The 19602-nt window shown below is 39.1% G+C and overlaps 1 protein-coding gene and 1 non-coding gene across 2 annotated transcripts; one reads left to right on the forward strand and one right to left on the reverse strand.

The window, feature by feature from the left end:
* Nucleotides 1-5813: 5813 nt before the first annotated feature.
* LOC130949822 (uncharacterized) lies at nucleotides 5814-6392 on the reverse strand. The gene has a single exon (XM_057878443.1). The coding sequence runs from the start codon at nucleotides 6390-6392 to the stop codon at nucleotides 5814-5816; it is 579 nt and encodes a 192-aa protein (XP_057734426.1).
* An 877-nt stretch (nucleotides 6393-7269) lies between these two features.
* LOC130952264 (small nucleolar RNA R71) lies at nucleotides 7270-7377 on the forward strand. The gene has a single exon (XR_009074445.1). It is a non-coding gene; the product is annotated as a small nucleolar RNA R71 (small nucleolar RNA).
* Nucleotides 7378-19602: the final 12225 nt, after the last annotated feature.

A 19602-nucleotide genomic window follows, 5' to 3' on the forward strand; every position in this document is an offset into this window, starting at 1 on the left:
CTCCTCCATTTCCAGCACTACAAAGTCAGTGGGAAAGGCGAATGGCCCAACCTTGACAATCATGTCCTCAATTATGCCTGATGGGTATTTAATGGAGCCATCAGCAAGTTGAAGACATATCCGAGTTGGTTTGACCTCTTCAGTCAAGCCGAGCTTTCTGATAGTGGATGTAGGGATTAGGTTGATACTTGCCCCAAGGTCACATAGAGCTGCCTTGGTACAAGCACCTTCTAATGTGTATGGTATCAGAAAGCTTCCTGGATCTTTAAGCTTCTCTGGTAAGCTTTTCAGAATGACTGCACTGCATTCTTCAGTGAGAAAAACTTTTTCAGTTTCTCTCTAATCCTTCTTATGACTTAAGATCTCTTTCATGAACTTAGCATAAGAGGGTATTTGCTCAAGTGCCTCTGCAAATGGGATTTTTATCTCAAGAGTCCTGAGATAATCTGCAAAGCGGGCAAATTGTTTATCCTGTTCCGCTTGGCGGAGTTTCTGAGGATAAGGCATCTTGGCTTTATATTCTTCAACCTTAGTTGCTGCAGGTTTATTTCCTACAGAAGTGGTTGGAGAAGCCTGCTTTTGGGGGTTGTTATCAGCACTTGCAAGTGTCTGACCCCTTTGTGGCGTTTGAACGCCAGGATTGGGTGCTTTTTGGGTGTTTAACGCCAAATTGCAACCCTTTTCTGGCGTTTGAACGCCAGAATTGGCTACCTATTGGGCGTTTAACGCCACTTTCTTACCCTTTTCTGGCGTTTGAACGCCAGAATCATTCCTCTCTGGGATCTTACTGTCCTCATGGGGATTTTGGGTAGTTGGTTGGTCATCCTCTGTCAGTTGTTCCTTTCTTAGCTTTCTGCTGCTTTGAGTTGATACATTCAATGTCTTCCCACTCCTTAATTTAACAGCTTGGAATTCTTCTGTTATCTATTTAGATAGTTGCTGTCTTGTCTGATTCAATTGTGCTTCCATATTCTTGTTAGCATTTTTAGTGTCTTGGAGCATCTCTTTAAATTCTGCTAATTATTTTGTCATAAAGAGTAATTGTTGATTAAGCTCAACAATCTGTTCTTGAGGATTAGGATCAGTAGTTACTGCCATAGCTTCTTCTTTTGTAGAGGACTCATTGCTTGAGTATAGATGTTGATTTTTAGCAACAGTATCTATGAGCTCTTGAGCCTCTTCAATCGTCTTCCTCATATGTATAGATCCACCATCTGAGTGGTCTAGAGACATCTGAGCTTTTTCTGTAAGCCCATAGTAGAAGATGTCTAACTGTACCCACTCTGAAAACATTTCAGAGGGGCATTTTCTTAGCATACCTCTGTACCTCTCCCAGGCATTATAAAGGGATTCATTATCCTCTTGTTTAAAGCCTTAGATGTCCAGCCTTAGCTGTGTCATCCTTTTTGGAGGGTAGAATTGATTCAGGAATTTGTCTGATAACTGATGAGCGGATAATTTGTATCCTTTTTGGCATTATTTTTAGTATGTTTTTAGTATCTTTTAGTTAGTTTTTATTATATTTTTATTAGTTTTTAGTTAAAATTCACTTTTCTGGACTTTACTATGAGTTTGTGTGTTTTTCTGTGATTTCAGGTATTTTCTGGCTGAAATTGAGGGATCTGAGCAAAAATCTGATCCAGAGACTGAAAAGGACTGCAGATGCTGTTGGATTCTGACCTCCCTGCACTCGAAGTGGATTTTCTGGAGCTACAGAAGCCCAATTGGCGCGCTCTCAACGGCGTTGCAAAGTAGACATCCTGGGCTTTCCAGCAATATATGATAGTCCATACTTTGCCCAAGATTTGATGGCCCAAACCGGCGTTCAAAGTCACCTACAGAAATTCCAGCGTTAAACGCCGGAACTGGCACCTAAATGGGAGTTAAACGCCCAAACTGGCACCAAAGCTGGCGTTTAACTCCAAGAGGAGTCTCTACACGAAAATGCTTTATTTGCTCAGCCCAAGCACACACCAAGTGGGCCCGGAAGTGGATTTTTATGTCATTTACTCATCTATGTACACCTTAGGCTACTAGTTCTCTATATATAGGACCTTTTACTATTGTATTAGAGAGCTTTTGATCATGTTTTTATGATTGAACTCACTTTGGGAGGCTGGCCATTCGGCCATGCCTAGACCTTGTTCTTATGTATTTTCAACGGTGGAGTTTCTACACACCATAGATTAAGGTGTGGAGCTCTGCTGTACCTCGAGTATTAATGCAATTACTGTTGTTCTTCTATTCAATTCCGCTTGTTCTTTGTCCAAGATATCACTTGTTCTTCAACATGATGAATGTGATGATCCGTGACACTCATCATCATTCTCACTTATGAACAAAGTGACTAACAACCACTCTTGTTCTACAAGCATACGAGGCTTAGTGAATATCTCTTGGATTCCTGATACACGATGCATGGTTGATCGCCTGACAACCGAGTGCTCGCCTGACAAACGAGCCAGCCATTCCGTGAGATCAGAGTCTTCGTGGTATAGGCGAGAACTGATGGCGGCATTCAAGAGAATCCGGAAGGTCTAACCTTGTCTGTGGTATTCTGAGTAGGATTCAATGATTGAATGACTGTGACGTGCTTCAAACTCCTAGCAGGCGGGGCGTTAGTGACAGACGCAAAAGGATCGATGGATTTTATTCCGGCCTGACCGAGAACCGACAGCTGATTACCTATGCTGTGACAGAGCATAGGCGACGTTTTCACTGAGAGGATGGGAGGTAGCCACTGACAACGGTGAAACCCTTGCATAAGCTTGCCATGGAAAGGAGTAAGAAGGATTGGATGAAGACAGTAGGAAAGCAGAGAGACGGAAGGGAAGGCATCTTCATTCGCTTATCTGAAGCTCTCACCAATGATATACATAAGTATCTCTATCTTTATCTTTATGCTTTATTCGTTTATCACCATACCCATTTGAGTCTGCCTGACTGAGATTTACAAGGTGACCATAGCTTGCCTCATACCAACAATCTCCGTGGGATCGACCCTTACTCGCGTAAGGTTTATTACTTGGACGACCCAGTGCACTTGCTGGTTAGTTGTGCGAAGTTGTGTTTATGCCATGGTATTGAGCACCAAGTCTTTGGAGCCATTACCGGGGATTGTTCTGTGTAAAAGTAGTGATCACAATTTCGTGCACCAATAACTGTCTCCATGTTTTTATGCTTGTTGTGGGTTGGTTATTCAACCACCTCTTAGCTTGATCTTTTACAGCAAATGGAAACAGTAATAATCTGTAGACATCCTGATCCACCTCTTTATCATGTACTGTGTCAGCAATTTGTAAGAACTGTGCCAAAAACTCAGTAGGTTCTTCCTGCGGAAGACCAAAATACTGGCAATTTTGCTGCACCATGATAATGAGTTGAGGATTTAGCTCAAAGCTGCTTGCTTTAATGGGAGGTATACAGATGCTACTCCCATATGCAGCTATAATGGGGTTAGCATATGACCCGAGAGTCCTTCTGGACTGCTCAATTCCACTTAGGTCCATGATGGAGAAAGGGAATATGATACGGATTCACAAGTAAAGTAAATATTTATTTTTTTTACTTGACCGAAAAATAAAATAAAACAAAAGGAAAAAAAAATAAATTTTCGAAAACTAAAAGAAAATAAGATTAAAGCAAATTGAAATCTAAATCAATTAGTTAAATAAAAAGATTTTGGAATTAGCAATTGAAAAGATATGATTGAAAATTATTTTGAAAAAGATTTAATTTTTAAAATGAGGAAAGAGAAAAACAACAAAATGATACCAAACTTAAAATTTTTAGAAAATCAGACACAAATTTTCGAAAACTTAAAGGAAAACACAAAGAAGACACAAACTTAGAATTTTTAAGGATCAAGAAAGGACTATGGACATGCAAATTCGAAAAATAAAAGAAAACAAAAGCATGCAATTGACACCAAACTTAAAATGTGAAACTAAACTCAAATAAAAGACTCTAAACCAACAAAAATAAAACAGTCCTAATCTAAGCAACAAGATAAACCGTCAGTTGTCCAAACTCGAACAATCCCCGGCAACGGCGCCAAAAACTTGGTGCACGAAATTGCAATCACACTTTTGCAATTCCGCACAACTAACCAGCAAGTGCACTGGGTCGTCCAAGTAATACCTTACGTGAGTAAGGGTCGATCCCACGGAGATTGTCGGCTTGAAGCAAGCTATGGTTATCTTGTAACTCTTAGTCAGGATATCAATAATTATCAGGGTTGATTGTAAAAAGTAAAAGAACATGAAATAAGTACTTGTTTTGCAGTAATGGAGAACAGGTTGAGGTTTTGGAGATGCTCTATCTTCTGAATCTTTGCTTTCCTACTGTCTTCTTCTTCAAGCACGCAAGACTCCTTCCATGGCAAGCTGTATGTAGGGTTTTCACCGTTGTCAATGGCTACCTCCCATCCTCTCAGTGAAAATGTTCAACGCGCTCTGTCACAGCACGGCTAATCATCTGTCGGTTCTCAATCAGGTTGGAATAGAATCCAGTGATTCTTTTGCGTCTGTCACTAACGCCCAGCCTTCAGGAGTTTGAAGCTCGTCACAGTCATTCAATCCTTGAATCCTACTCAGAATACCACAGACAAGGTTTAGACCTTCCGGATTCTCTTGAATGCCGCCATCAATTCTAGCTTATACCACGAAGATTCTGATTAAGGAATCTAAGAGATATCTACTCAATCTAAGGTAGAACGGAGGTGGTTGTCAGGCACACGTTCATTGGTGAGAATGATGATGAGTGTCACAGATCATCACATTCATCAGGTTTAGGAACAAGTGATATCTTAGAATAGAAGCAAGCATGATTGAATGAAAAACAGTAGTAATTGCATTAATCCATCAAGATACAGCAGAGCTCCTCACCCCCAACCATGGGGTTTAGAGACTCATGCTGTAGAAGATACAATGAGAAATGTGTAAAGTGTCATGTGGTAGAGATACAATGTCAAAAGGTCCTATTAATAGTGAACTAGTAACCTAGGGTATACAGAAATGAGTAAATGACGTAAAAATCCACTTCCGGGGTCCACTTGGTGTGTGCTTGGGCTGAGCATTGAAGCTTTCATGTGTAGAGACTGTTTCTGGAGTTAAACGCCAGCTTTTATGCCAGTTTGGGCGTTTAACTACAATTTTTGTGCCAGATCCGGCGTTAAACGCCGGGAATTCTGAAGCTGAATTGTAACGCTGGTTTTGGCCATCAAATCTCAGAAAACGTATGGACTATTATACATTGCCAGAAAGCCCAAGATGTCTACTTTCCAACGCAATTGAGAGCGCGCCAATTGGGCTTTTGTAGCTCCAGAAAATCCACTTCTAGTGCAGGGAGGTCAGAATCCAACAGCATCTGTAGTCCTTTTCAACCTCTGAATCAGATTTTTGCTCAGGTCCCTCAATTTCAGCCAGAAAATACCTGAAATCACAGAAAAACACACAAACTCATAGTAAAGCCCTGAAAAGTGAATTTTAACTAAAAACTAATAAAAATGTAATAAAAACTAACTAAAATATACTAAAAACATACTAAAAATAATGCCAAAAAGCGTATAAATTATTCGCTCATCAGACATTGAAGACCATCTTTCCTTCATGCAGTCTTAATACTAGTTTCCCTTTTTGCACATCAATGATAGCTCCAGCAGTGGCTAGGAATGGTCTTCCTAGGATGATTGAGGTGTTCGCCTCCTCTTCCATGTCTAGCACAACAAAGTTAGCTGGGAAAATGAATTCTCCCACCTTCACCAGCAAGTCCTCCACTACCCCATGTGAAAATTTTAATGTTCTGTCAGCCAATTAGAGTGCCATTCTTGTATGCTTGGCTTCCTCAATCTTCATCCTCCTCATCATGGTTAGGGTCATGAGGTTGATGCTAGCTCCCATATCACACAAGGATTTTTCAATATTGATATCCCCTATGATGCAAGGGATTTGGAAATTCCCTGGGTCTTTCATTTTCTGGGGAAGCTTCTTTTGTATGATGGCGCTACACTCCTCAGTTAGCACTATGGTCTCTTTTTCTCCCCAGTTTCTTTTTCTTGTCATAAGATCTTTCATAAATTTGGCATAAAGCGGTATTTGCTCCAATGCTTCAGCAAATGGTATGTTGATTTGAAGCTTTTTGAAGATCTCTAAGAACCTAGAGAACTGGCTATCCTTCCCATCTTTCCTCAGCCTCTGAGGATATGGTGCCTTTGGCACATAAGGCTTCAAGATTGGCTTTGGTGAGGATGGGGCAGGGATCTCTTCTTTATTATTGTTTCCATGCTTCTCTGCAGCCTCTTCTTCATGGTTATCTTGGCTCGGGGTTGCTTCTTCTACAACCTTTCCGCTTCTAAGTGTGATGGCTTTGCACTCCCCTCTTGAGTTGGCCATGGTGTCACTGGGAAATGTATGTGTGGGCATTGGGATTTGTTGGATAAGATCCCCACTTGTGCTTCCAGTTTTGAGATTGTTGTGCCTTGATTCTTCATATTTGATCTATATTCTTCTTAATTAGCGTATATCTTTCTCTCAGCCTATGTCTGTCTCTCTAAGATAGTGGAGATGGCCCTTATAAGTTGTGATGATAGTTATGCTATTACAGCCTCTACTCTCTCAAAGTTGCTCTTGATCTCACATGGTTGCATGAGTGAAGTTGATGTGTCTTGATGGTGGTTGTTGTGTGTTTGCTGGGTGGAGTGGTATGATGCATTTTGTGAGTTGTGGTAGGTTCTGTTGTTGCTTGATTGATGGTTAGGATTGTGAGTGTTGTATTGGTTGGATGGGTAAGGTTTGTTGTGATCTTGGTTGTGGCTTTGTTGGTTCTCCCATCCAAAATTTGGGTGGTTCTTCTAACCCGAATTGTATGTCTTGGAGTTGGGATCATATGGTGGTCTAGAATTATTCACATAGTTAGCTTGCTCCCATTCACATTTAACTTCTGGTGCATCTCCTTCTTGTTGAAGGGTTTGAGCTTGAATAGCTGAAACTTGATTGCTCCCCATCTTCTTGGTCAAGGCTGCTAGTTGTGCAGTAATCACCTTGTTTTGAGCTAATAGGGCATCCATTGAATTGAGCTCCATTACCCCTTTCCTCTGAGTTTTTTTCTGAAGCATAAAAGTACTCATTCTCAGCCACAGTCTCAATGACATCTATGGCTTCTTCAATGGTCTTCTTCTTGTTGAGTGATCCTCCTGAAGAATGGTCTACTGCTTGCTTTGACTCATATGACAGCCCTTCATAGAAGATGTGTAGTTGCACCCATTCATTGAACATATCCGGTGGGCATTTCCTTGTCAAATCCTTGAACCTCTCTCAGGCCTCATAGAGTGTTTCCACCATCTTGCTGTCTGAAAGTTTGCACCTCATCTCTTAACCTGTTGACTCTCTGTGGAGGATAAAATCTTGCTAGAAATTTGTTTACAACATCATCCCATGTCGTTAAACTCTCTTTGGGGAATGCTTCTAGCTACTTTGCTTCTTTATCTTTGAGTGAGAAAGGGAACAAAAATAGCTTATAGGTGTCAGGATGTACACCATTTGATTTTACAGTATCACAGATCCTCAATAATGTATTGAGATGTTGGTTTAGGTCCTCTTGGGCACCTCCTCCATATGAACCGTTATTATGGACAAGTGTGATAAGTTGAGGTTTCAACTCAAATTTGTTGGCATGGATTGTTGGCTTCAGGATGCTGCTGCCACAGTTTCCTGGATTTGGGTTGATGTAGGAGCCTACGACTCTCCTTTCTTGCTCAACACGATTTCCAGCTTCTTCTTCCATGGTGGGTTCTAGATCTCCTTCCACTATTTCCTCTCCAACAATGCCTTTGCCTCTTACTTCCCTCCTTAATCTAAGAAAGGTCCTCTCAGGTTCACTATCGAAGGAAGATGAAGTTTCTCCCCTTCTACCTGTCATACATCCAACAAACATCAAATAGAGGACAAGTGGAATAACCGCCTTAGTTAAGGTTAGTGGTTAACTTGGTTGATGCAATTAATCAAACAGTTAGAAGAGTGGAGATATGGACAATGGTTAATCTGAATTATCTCAGTAGAAAGACCAAAATCTGAATAAAAAGTAAAAAAAAAATGATGAAGAAAGAAAGAAAAAAATATAACAACATAATTAAAATGCTTAATCTAGCTAATCAATTTAATCATTGTCAAATTCAAACCAATCCCCGGCAACGGCGTCATAAAACTTGATGAGTCCGGAATTCACCCCCCACAAAAGAAATTGATGAATCCGCTCTTTTGGCAAGCGCACCAAAATTATCGTCAAGTAATAACCCACAATGGAATGGGATCGTATCCACATAGATTGATTGATTTGAGAAACTTTAATTAATTGGTGAATTAGTCAAGCTAAACAGAATAGATTGTAGTTGCAGAATTATAAATGGGAAGAATTTTAAATGACTCAAAAGTAAAGGAAGACAATAAAATGCAGAAATGGAAATGGCAAGAATGTAAAAGGTAGAAGTTTAAATGACATAAATGTAAAGGGTTAAAACAAAAGAAAAGTGTCTAATCTAGGTAATCAACCAACCGGTAGTTTGTTAATCATAATTAATCCCCGGCAGCGGCGCCATAAAACTTGATGACCGGAATTCACTACCCACATATAATGAATATGTCCTTTGGCAAGCGCACCAAATTGTCATCAATTAATAACCCACAATGGAGTGGGATCGTATCCACAGAGATTAATTGGATTAAGCAAGCAGTAGTTGATTAATTAGCCTAGTTAGACAAGTATAATTGGATGATAAGCAACAAAAAATATGAGAGTAAAGGAAAGCAATAAAATGCAAGAAAGTAAATGGCATAAATGTAAAGTACAAGAAAGTAAAGTGATGGAAATGTAAAGTGCAGAAAATGTAAATAACCATAAAGTAAATAAAAAAAAGAAATATAAAATAAATATTGGGATCAAGAGATATTGCATTCTCTGGATTAATTGATTCCATCTCATCTTCAATCATGCAACTCATTAACCTCTTGGCAATCATGAGTGATTGAGTCCCAATCCCTTGGTAACTCAATCTCCCCAATCTTGATCAATAGCCAATTCCTTGGTCTAGTTGCTCATGAGATGAGATGAAGCTTGTTCCCTGATTATATCGCACATCATCATAGGTCCAAGTAATAGGTGGATTATATGTCACCATATCCAATCACCAAAACCCAGATTCTACTCAAGTGTGAGAATGATTTCAAGCATGGTTTCATGTTTCCTTTTCCAAGGTTCCCATGAAACCCATTTTGTATTCAACCTCTTTCCCAAGATGATTGAACACTATCATGAAGAACGAAATTCCTTCTAGCAAATCAAAGAGAGATGAAGAGAAGAAGAAGAATACAAATAATCAATCCATTGAAAAATAATAAAGCTCTCTTTCACATTGACTCTAAATGTTTTGTTTTCAAGCTTTTTGCTTGATACATAAACAACGCAAGTACTTAACAAATGAATTGTCATTGGTACTCAGAGCCTTCAGCTTTCTCATTCTTTCCCTTTTCTTTTTCTTGCCTTATTTGCATTTTGCTTCTTCAAGGTTTTCATGATTTAAAAAATTTCATAAAATGTCCTAGATGAAAACTTCAATTAAACAAATTCAAATGAAATTGAGTAACAATAATCATGCTAGTGATAAACCATTATTTTATGATTTATATTGTGTTTAATTGAGTGGTTTTATCAAGTCTTTACCCACTTATTCATATGATTTGCATGATTTTACAATTCCTTCCAAGATTAGTTCCATGGTTGAAAACCTACTTCCTAAGCCTTTAAATTGCGTATTTTAAATTCTCCCTTATACCATTCAATCCCGTGATATGTGTGTTAAGTGTTTTCAGGCTTTATAGGGCAAGAATGGCTTAATGAATGGAGAGGAAGCTTGCAAAAATGGAAGGAACACAAGAAACCAAGGAGATGACCAGCGAGCTTTGACGCGGACGCATGGCTCACGCGACCGTGCGAAATGGAGAAAATCACAGTGACGCGTTCGCGCGCCTGACGCGAACGCGTGGATTGGATTCTGCACGACTGACGCGAACGCGTGGATTGGATTCTGCACGAATGACGCAAACGCGTGGATGACGCATACGCGTGGCAGGAAAAACGCTGAATGACGCGCACGCGTGGACGACGCGTACGCGTGACATGTGCAATCTGCAGAATTAACAGAACTCGCTGGGGGTGATTTCGGGTCGTGTTTTGACCTAATTTTTGGCCAGAAACACAGATTAAAGCCAGGGAACATGCAGAAACTCACCACATAACACAACATTCAAATACATAATTTTAGATTTTAGATGTAGTTTTTAGAGAGAGAGGCTCTCTCCTCTCTCTTAGGATATAGGATTTAAGATTTCTATTATGTTTAGGCTATTTCTTCTTCATTCTAGGTTCAATATTCCTTTACTTTATGTTCTCTTCTACTTTTATTTATTTGAATGCTATTACTTGTTAATTACTTATGTTGCCAAATTGGCTTATGAACTCTTCATGTTACATTTGAATATTCTATTTAAATACAATTTGAGGTATTTCAGATTTATGATTATTTTATTCTATTTATTATATAAATAATTTATATTTTTCCCCTCTTGGCTTTGGTTAAGTAATTGGTAACACTCGAGTTATCAAACTCAGCTGTTGATTAATATTTGACGTTTGCTGGTTGATTTGGATCCCTCTAAATCTAGTTTTTCCTTAGGAGTTGACTAGGACTTGAGGAATCAAGTTGATTAGTCTACTTGACTTTCTTTTATTTAGAAAGGGATAACTAAATGGGAGCAATAAACAATTCTCATCACACCTGATAAGGATAACTAGGACAGGATTTTTAGTTCTCAAAACCTGCCAAGAGCTTTATTAGTTATTATTTTATTGCCTTGTTATTTTACATTACTTGTTCAAAACCCAAAAATATACTTTTTTCCATAACCAATAATAAATCATACCTCCCTGTAATTCCTTGAGGTACGACCCGAGGTTTAAATACTTCGGTTATAAATTTTATTGGGTTTTGTTACCTGTGACAACCAAACTTTTGTACGAAAGGATTCTTTGCTGGTTTAAAAACTATACTTACAACGTGATTATTTTTATTAAATTCTTTACTAGCAAAAGTCAGTTCATCAGCTAGCTTCCCAATACTTATAAGCTCATGCTAACTCCTTCTTTAATTACCTTGTTTGTTTATGATCATGATACTTATTTGCTTTTGAACTAACAAAACTCAAGAGGGTAGTCATAATATCATAGCACATGTTATAATTCAACAATGAAGCTAAGCTTAGTCACAACAAGTAATCACACATGCATACAAAGAAGATAGAAGACAATCATGCAATTTAAAGTTCTAGAAATAAGTAAGAGGAAAAAGGAACTTTACCACCTTGTAGTTCATCTTCATTGTTGTTGTCCTTTTCCTCTTATTCTTCCCCTTTCCACACCAAACTTAGAATGATTGCTTGTTCTCAAGCAACAAATAAAATAGTGGTGATGGGTTTTGTGATGGGTCATGAGTGTGTTACACAATGAAATGTGGGTAATGCATGTGTTGTAGGCAAGCAAAATTAAGAACCACAATAAAGGCACAAGAAAGAAACAGAGGTAATATGATTGCATTAATAAATCGTGTGAACTTGGTACATTGCATAAAAGATAAGTGGCAACACCAAACTTAGAATGACACTTTCATTTTAGCATGATGCAAGTACCTAGTGAAGATTAAAAATCAAATTGTTGCATGGCAACCCCAAACTTAAAATGCAACCATATGCCAAATTATTGAAAGTAAACTAAGCAAGGAAAGAAAATGTTACCTACGGTTGGGTTGCCTCCCAACAAGCGCTCTTTTAATGTCATTATCTTGACATGTTATTCTCAACTTTCTTCCTCTTCTTCCAGTTTGTTAAGAGGAATGACCTCAAGAGGAAGGAAGAGCAAGTTAATATCCCCTGTTTTGAGTGCCTCCCAACAAGCTTTCTTTTGTTGTTAGCTTGAGTAAACTTGCTTGTTGGGGTAGGGGTGGGATGGCTTTTGGTTGACCTCTTCTTCATGGATATTATCCTTCTTTTCTTGGTCACCATCCTCTCTTTGGTGCTTTTGTTGATTGCCTTCACTTCTTTTATATCAAGACTTGGGTGTTGTGGCATGGTTGGAGTGTCTTCTTCATCAAGAACATCTTGGAATGGTGGCTCACTTGGTACAAGGATCTCTTTTTCTTTCTCTACCAATTCTTCATTTTCACCTTCATTAAGCACTTCTCCACTCCTTGAGCTAATGGCATGAAATTCTTTTCCTGGCCAAGGGAAGACATTGGTTGGTTCATCAACAAATTGTTGTGCCATTTGTCTCACGTGCTCTTCTTGATTTCTCTTTGAGATTTCCATATATCTAATCCTTTCTTTGTTCTTTTCCCTTAAGAACTTATCCTTCAAGGACTAAATTAAATGGGCAATTGAGGCTTAGGTCTGGGAAAGTTATTCTAATACAAATGCCAGAGAAGGTTTTTGATGAGTTTGTGGAGGTGCATAGGTTGGACAATTGATGCCAGGGCATCTTGGCTAGTTTTACTAGCCATTTTTTGTATGCTTTAGGTTGGTTTCATACATTTTCTTAGGAAATAAGAAAGAATTTGGTTGAAAATGCAATCATACCATGATTCAAGCGAACATTGTGAATTTTGAATGATTTCATGAGAATTATGCATGAATTGAATGATAAAATGGATGATGCATAATCTCTTGATTAAGAGCAAGACTTTGATGTACTTTGTTTGATTAATTTCAGGTAACAAGAAGCAGAGAAGAGCCACGTTAGTGGCTACGTTAGTGCCACTAACGTGGCCATTAACGTGGAAGAGAAAAGAAGCCCCAACGTTAGTGAGAAAGTTAATGGCACTAACGTGGAAGAGAAGAGAAACTCCAATGTTAGTGGTAAAAGTAAACACCACTAACATTAGCGAAGGGCAAGAAGACCCATGTTAGTTGCCACGTTAGTTACAGTAACGTGGAAACTAACATGGAAGGAAAGGGAAACTCCAACATTAGTGGAAAAAGTGAACGTCACTAACGTTTTCGAAGCCAAGAACACCCACGTTAGTGGCCACATTAGTGCCACTAACTTGGGCATTAACGTGGAAGAAATAAGGCAGCTGTGAAAGTTAGTGAAAAAAGTGAACGCCCCTAACGTTTGCGAAGCAAAGAAGGCCTACGTTAGCGGCCACGTTAGTTACACTAACGTGGGCAAAATCTCACCCATCAGCCTGACCATGCCTTCTTCAAGCAAGAATAACATGAGCCACAAAGCTCTAAATGTGATGATTTCAGTGGCATTGGAACGTAGGATTCCAGAGCTTTCCAAGCATATATGACATTACATGGTGGACACTAAATTTGAGGGAGAAAATCTATCCCAAAAGTGCAAAGATGAACATGGTATCAACCTGTAGTAAGGCCAGCTGACCTCTTCACCTTCCATGAAGTGTAACTGAAGCTGTAGAGCTCTAAATGATGCGCTTTCAAAAGCATTCAAAATTAGACATCCAGGGCTTTCCAAAAATATATAATAATATGGGGTGAACAATAAGTTTGAGCTCCAGAACCTGGCAATATTAATCCCCTGAACGCTGACGTTATTGGCACTTACTTTTTCCAATAACGCCAGCGACTATGCCATTGACCTGTCCCCTTCAAGGGAGCATAACATGAGTTACGGAGGTCGAATCGAGATGATTCTAGTTGCGTTAGAAAGCTGACATTCAGAGCTTTCCAACGATATATAATGGTCTATAGTGGGTGATGCAGGTGGAAACTTGTCTCTCAACAAATCTCCCTTCGGCAAGTGTACCGAATTGTCGTCAAGTAAAACTCACAATGGAGTGAGGTCGAATCCCACAGAGATTAACGGATTAAGCAATCAATGGTTAATTGATTATCCTAGTTAGACGAATCATATTGGAGTGATAAGTAACAAGGAAATGTAAATGGCAGAAAAGTAAAGAAAGCAATAGAGTGCAGAGAGGTAAAATGGCAAGAAAAGTAAATGTAAGAACTAAAAATAAAATGAACATTGGGATCAAGAGATATTGCAATCCTCCGGATCAAGTTCATTCTCATCTCTTCCTCAATCATTCATTGATCTCCTTGGCAATCTTAAGTGATCGAATTACAATTACTTGTAATTCAATCTCTCAAATCTTGATCAATAGCCAATTCCTTGGTCAAGTGCTCATGAGAAGAGATGAAGTATGGTCACTGATTATACCACATGCATTCCCAAATCAAGTGTTGGAGGATTATAGTCACATATCCTTCCAAACCTAATTTGGTACAACATGAGAAAGCATTTCTAGCATGATCTCTTCATTCCTCTTCCAAGGTTCAGAAGAGATCCAAGTATGAATAGCTTCTTTTCCAAGATAACTACCCAATTGGATGAAGATCGAAAGCTTTCAAGCAAAATCAAGAGAAAAGATAGAAGAAGAAGAATAAGAACTACACTTAATCCATTGAATCACAATAGAGCTCTCTAACCCAATTTAAAGAGTTAGTTGGTCATTGCTCTACCAAAATAGAAAAAGAAAGAAAGTACAGAAAAGTAAAGATGAAGATTAAAACTGAAAATAAAACTTCAAAATTCATAAAGGAAAAGTACAAAGAAAGAAAAGGAAAAGTGTGTGAGGGGAGGGAGTCCGAAGACCCCTCTTCAATCCCCTAATTCCCGAATGTCCAGTCCCCCATTTCAAAGTAAAAACTAAGGCCTTTATATAGGCTCTCCTAAATTACAAAATGAAAACAAATTACAATTAAATGAAAATTCCTATTCTAGATGCTTCTTGTGGCCTTGATTGGTTGACACTTGTGGGCTTGCTTGGTTGACACTTGTGGGCTTGCTTTCTTGAGGTTGGGTGCTCCTTGAAAGAGAAGTGAATCAAGTTGAGGTCCAGGTGCTAAAGTTAGTGCTAAAGTTAGCCACACTAATGCCACAAGTGTGGCGTTAGTGCTGAAGTTAGTGTGGCTAACGTCACACTTGCTACCAGTTGGTGTTTTTGGGGCTTAAAAGATGCCTTTGGTTTGTGCTCCAATTTCATGCCCACTATAAAGTATTATATATCGCTGGAAAGCTCTGAATGTCAGCTTTCTAACACAACTAAAATTACCTCAATTGGACCTCTGTAGCTCAAGTTATGCTTCTTTGAAGTGGACATGGTCGCTAGCATCGTCGCTAGCGTTAATGAAAAAGTTGAGTGCCAATAACGCTAGCGACCAGGGCTTCATTATTGCCAGTTTCTGAAGCTCAAACTTAGTGTCCACCATACTATTATATATTGTTGGAAAGCTCTGGATGTCTACTTTACAACACCTTTGAAAGCGCATCATTTGGAGCCCTACAACTCGAGTTACACTTCTTGGAAGGTGAAGAGGTCAGTTGGCCTTAATACAGGTTGATACCATGTTCATCAACCATGTAGTGCCATATATTCTTGGAAAGCTCTGGAATCCTACTTTCCAATGCCACTGGAATCACCTCATTTAGAGTTTTGTGGCTCAAGTTATGCGTGTTTGAAGAAGGCATGGTCAGGCTGCCAGGTGGGACTTTTTGCTAACGTGGGAGTTAACGTGGCTCATTGTGGCTTGTGTGGCTCCTTCCAACGTTAGTGACAATGTTGAGTGTCACTAACGTTGGCCATTACCTTCTTTCATCCACATTAGCTTCCACGTTAACTAAGTTAACGTGGAAGTTAACGTGGCTCATTGGGGATTGTGGGTTGCTTCCAACGTTAGTGACAATGTTTGGTGTCACTAACGTTGTCGACAACCTTGTTTCTTCACGTTAGCTTCCACGTTAACTAGGTTAACGTGGGAGTTAATGTGGCTTCTTGTGACTTAGGCCAACGTTAGTGACAATGTTGAATGTCACTAACGTTGGCTTCCCCTTCTCCCCTTAACGTTAGAGGCCACGTTAACTAAGTTAACGTGGCAACTAACGTGGCCACTTATGAGCTTGGTCCAACGTTAGTGATAATGTTAAGTGTCACTAACGTTGGCTCCATTTTCTTTCTTCAAAGTTAATGCCACTAACTTTTCTCACTAACGTTGGGGCTTTCCTTCCTTCCACGTTAGTGTAACTAACGTAGCCACTAACGTGGCTCTTCTCTTCTTCTTTCGGCCTGAAATTAATCAAACAAAGTGCATCAAAGTCTTGCTCTTAATCATGGATTATGCATCATCTAATTTGTCACTAAATTCATGCAAAATTCTCATGAAATCATGTAAAGTGCACAATGTATGCTTGAATCAAGATGTAGATGAATATCTACCCAAAACTAGCTTATTTCTTAAGAAAATGCATGAAACTACCTTAAAAATAGTAAGAAAAGATCAGTGAAACTGGACAAGATGCCCTGGCATCACAACACCAAACTTAAAGCTTACTTGTCCCTAAGCAAGTACTAGAACAAGAGAATGATGAATGGAATGCCAAAAGAAATGAGTCATTCTTGTGGAAGTCATGTCCCTGGTTTTATGGTGGTTTCATGCATAGCAACTTAGGTTCATTCCTTCACTGGCTTTCAGACCTTTATCATGTCTTAGAATACTCAATGTGATTGCATCCCATGAGACTTTTATTCATTGATCCTTTTGTTGTGATTTCAGGGCTTATTTGTGTTCTTAGGCTAAGTGCTCTGTAAGGGGGCAACTCTTTAAAATAAGCTTTTAGCCAACACTCCCGAACCAGTTGGTTCAAGGTGCTAGGTGTTGAAACACCCCTACGGACTTACTTCCTCAAGTCTCTCCCCCATACATACACACCACAGGCATATGGTTTATTTATTTTCTTTTCTTGAGACCTTGGTGTCCAGCACCTCTTTGGGTTACTAAATGCTCTGTAGTGAGGGTTACTCTTGATAGTAGACTTTCAGCTGATAATCTCGAGTTAGTTAACCCAAGTTACCAAGTGATAAGGCACCCCTAAGAGCTTATTCATCCAGGTAGATCCCTCACACAGGAGCACCACATACACATATCTTAAGATTAAAAACCATTGGTGCCTAGCCTTATTGCTTATTCTTTTTCTTTGATTCTCCCACTTTCATTGTTCTTTCCCTTTCTCTTATTAGGATCTTGTTATTTAGCTAGTCTCATGGGGTGTGTTCAAAGCATATGATTCAGGACAGATAGTTGTCTTCCCACCTTATGGTTGAACCAATTTAGCTAACTTATGACCACACCACAAACTCAGGAACTTACTCCATAGTATGAACTCTACTCTGGTCTTTTATAAAACACTCATTCTCTTTTCATTTGATTCAAAAGGGACAAGCATACAAGTAAGCAAAGTAAGGATGCAGTAATGACATTCAGACTAGAAAACACAGCCTTAATCAATAAAAAGTTTAAAAGACAGATTTGACATGCTTATTCACAAGGAGCAAGCAAACATACATACAAAGAAAATAGAAGACAATCATGCAAATTAAAGTGCTGGAAATAAGTAAGAGGAGGAAGGAACTTTACCACCTTGTATTTTATCTTCATTGTTGTTGCCCTTTTCCTCCTATTCTTTCCCTTCCCACACCAGACATAGAATGATTGCTTATACTCAAGCAACAATTAAAACAGTGGTGATGGGGTCCATGATGGATCATGAATGTCTTAGAATGAAGTGTGAGTATGCATGTGTTTCAGCAAGCAAGGTTAAGGATATAATAAAGACACAAGAGATACAAACAGAGACATTTTGATTGCATTACTAAGTGGTGTTGGCATGGTACTTGCATGAAAGTTAAGTGGCAACACCAAACTTAGTGTGCCACTATCAATTTAGAATGTTGCAAGTACCCAGTGAAGATTGAAAATCAAATTGTTGCATATCAACACCAAACTTAGAATGCAATCATATGCCAAATTATTGAAAGTAAACTAAGCAAAGCAAGGAAATGTTACCTACGGTTGGGTTGCCTCCCAAGAAGCGCTCTTTTAATGTCATTAGCTTGACATGTTGTTCATGACTTTCTTCCTCTTCTTCCAGTTTGTTAAGAGGAATGACCTCAAGAGGAAAGAGGAGCCAATTAATGCCCCTTGTTTAGAGTGCCTCTCCCCAGCAAGCTTTCTTTTGTTGTTAGCTTGAGTGAACTTGCTTGTTGGGGTAGGGGTGGGATGGCTTTTGGTTGACCTTTTCTTCTTCATGGATATTGTCCTTCTTTTCTTGGTCACCATCCTCTTGTTAGTACTCATGTTGATTGCCTTCACCATCTTGATTTCAGGACTTGGGTGTTGTATGATGGTCAGAGCATCCTCTTCATCAAGAGCTTCTTGAATTGGTGGTTCAATGAACTCACCCTTTATGCAACTCTCTGTTTTATTGGAGTGTGGGCTCCCTTGATTGGCTTCCTCCCTTGTTTTTGACCGTTGAATGCACTCCTCTATTTTTGGAGAGAGTGAAGTGGTCTCTCTTTGTGATTTCAGCTCTTCAATGAATTGTTCTTCAGAATAGAGTTGTGCATTCTGTCTCAATTTTTCTTCATGGTCCCTTTCTGCTATTTTCTCCTCTTCGACTGTCTTTATTATCTTTTCAAGGAGGAGTTCTATCCTAGTGAGTGTATCTTCTTCTCTACTTCTTTTGAGTTCTTCAAGGATGAGTTCCATCCTAGCAAGTCTATCTAAAGGGGATTGGGTAGGTTGTAATGGTTGGTTGGGGTTGGCCTGTGAATGGAATTAGTTGTTTTGTGGTTGTGTGTTCTGAAAGTGGTATGAGTCTTGTGGGTAGTGGATTGAGTTTTGTGGATGATGAAATGAATTGTATGGATTTGGGATAGACCTTTGTGCTGAGGCATACTCAAATGATGAAGAATTTAGGCATCTAAAACTTGGAGGTGAGGTTGTATAATTGAGAGGTGATGGCTCTTGATGAATGGGGTATGAATGAGTGAAATCTCTTTGATTTTGATCTTCCCAGCCACAACTTGAGTAGTGATCAATTTCACCAAAATATGGACCATTTTGTGACCCTGGAAAGCACCCCATTTCATGTTCTTGATACTTCCACCCACCATGAGCATAGTAAGGTGGATCATTCTGTGGTGGTGGAGAGTTTTCCATAAAATTTGATTGACTACCATACGATGGATGCTCCTTTCTTTCCTGCAAAAAGCTCTGTCTCAAACAATAGTCACCAAAAGAAATTGGAATCTCCATTGTCACAGATGTGGAAATTCTCAGTGAGGCAATATCACAAACAGTTGGTTAGGAAAAGAAAATAAAGAAACAAAAGAAAACAAAAATAAAAGAAAAGTGTCTAATCTAGTAAATCAATCAACCAGCAGTTTGTTAATCACAATTAATCCCCGGCAACGGCGCCATAAACTTGATGCAGGTGGAAACTTGTCTCTCAACAAATCTCCCTTCGGCAAGTGTACCGAATTGTCGTCAAGTAAAACTCACAATAGAGTGAGGTCGAATCCCACAGAGATTAACGGATTAAGCAATCAATGGTTAATTGATTATCCTAGTTAGACGAATCATATTGGAGTGATAAGTAACAAGGAAATGTAAATGGCAGAAAAGTAAAGAAAGCAAT

Source organism: Arachis stenosperma, chromosome 9 (genome assembly GCF_014773155.1).
Source record: "Arachis stenosperma cultivar V10309 chromosome 9, arast.V10309.gnm1.PFL2, whole genome shotgun sequence".
In the NCBI taxonomy this organism is placed as follows: Eukaryota; Viridiplantae; Streptophyta; class Magnoliopsida; order Fabales; family Fabaceae; genus Arachis; species Arachis stenosperma.

Bases quoted from the DNA above. Each gene is read 5' to 3' on its own strand.
- LOC130949822 (XM_057878443.1), bottom strand. From the start codon at position 6,392: ATGGCCAACTCAAGAGGGGAGTGCAAAGCCATCACACTTAGAAGCGGA.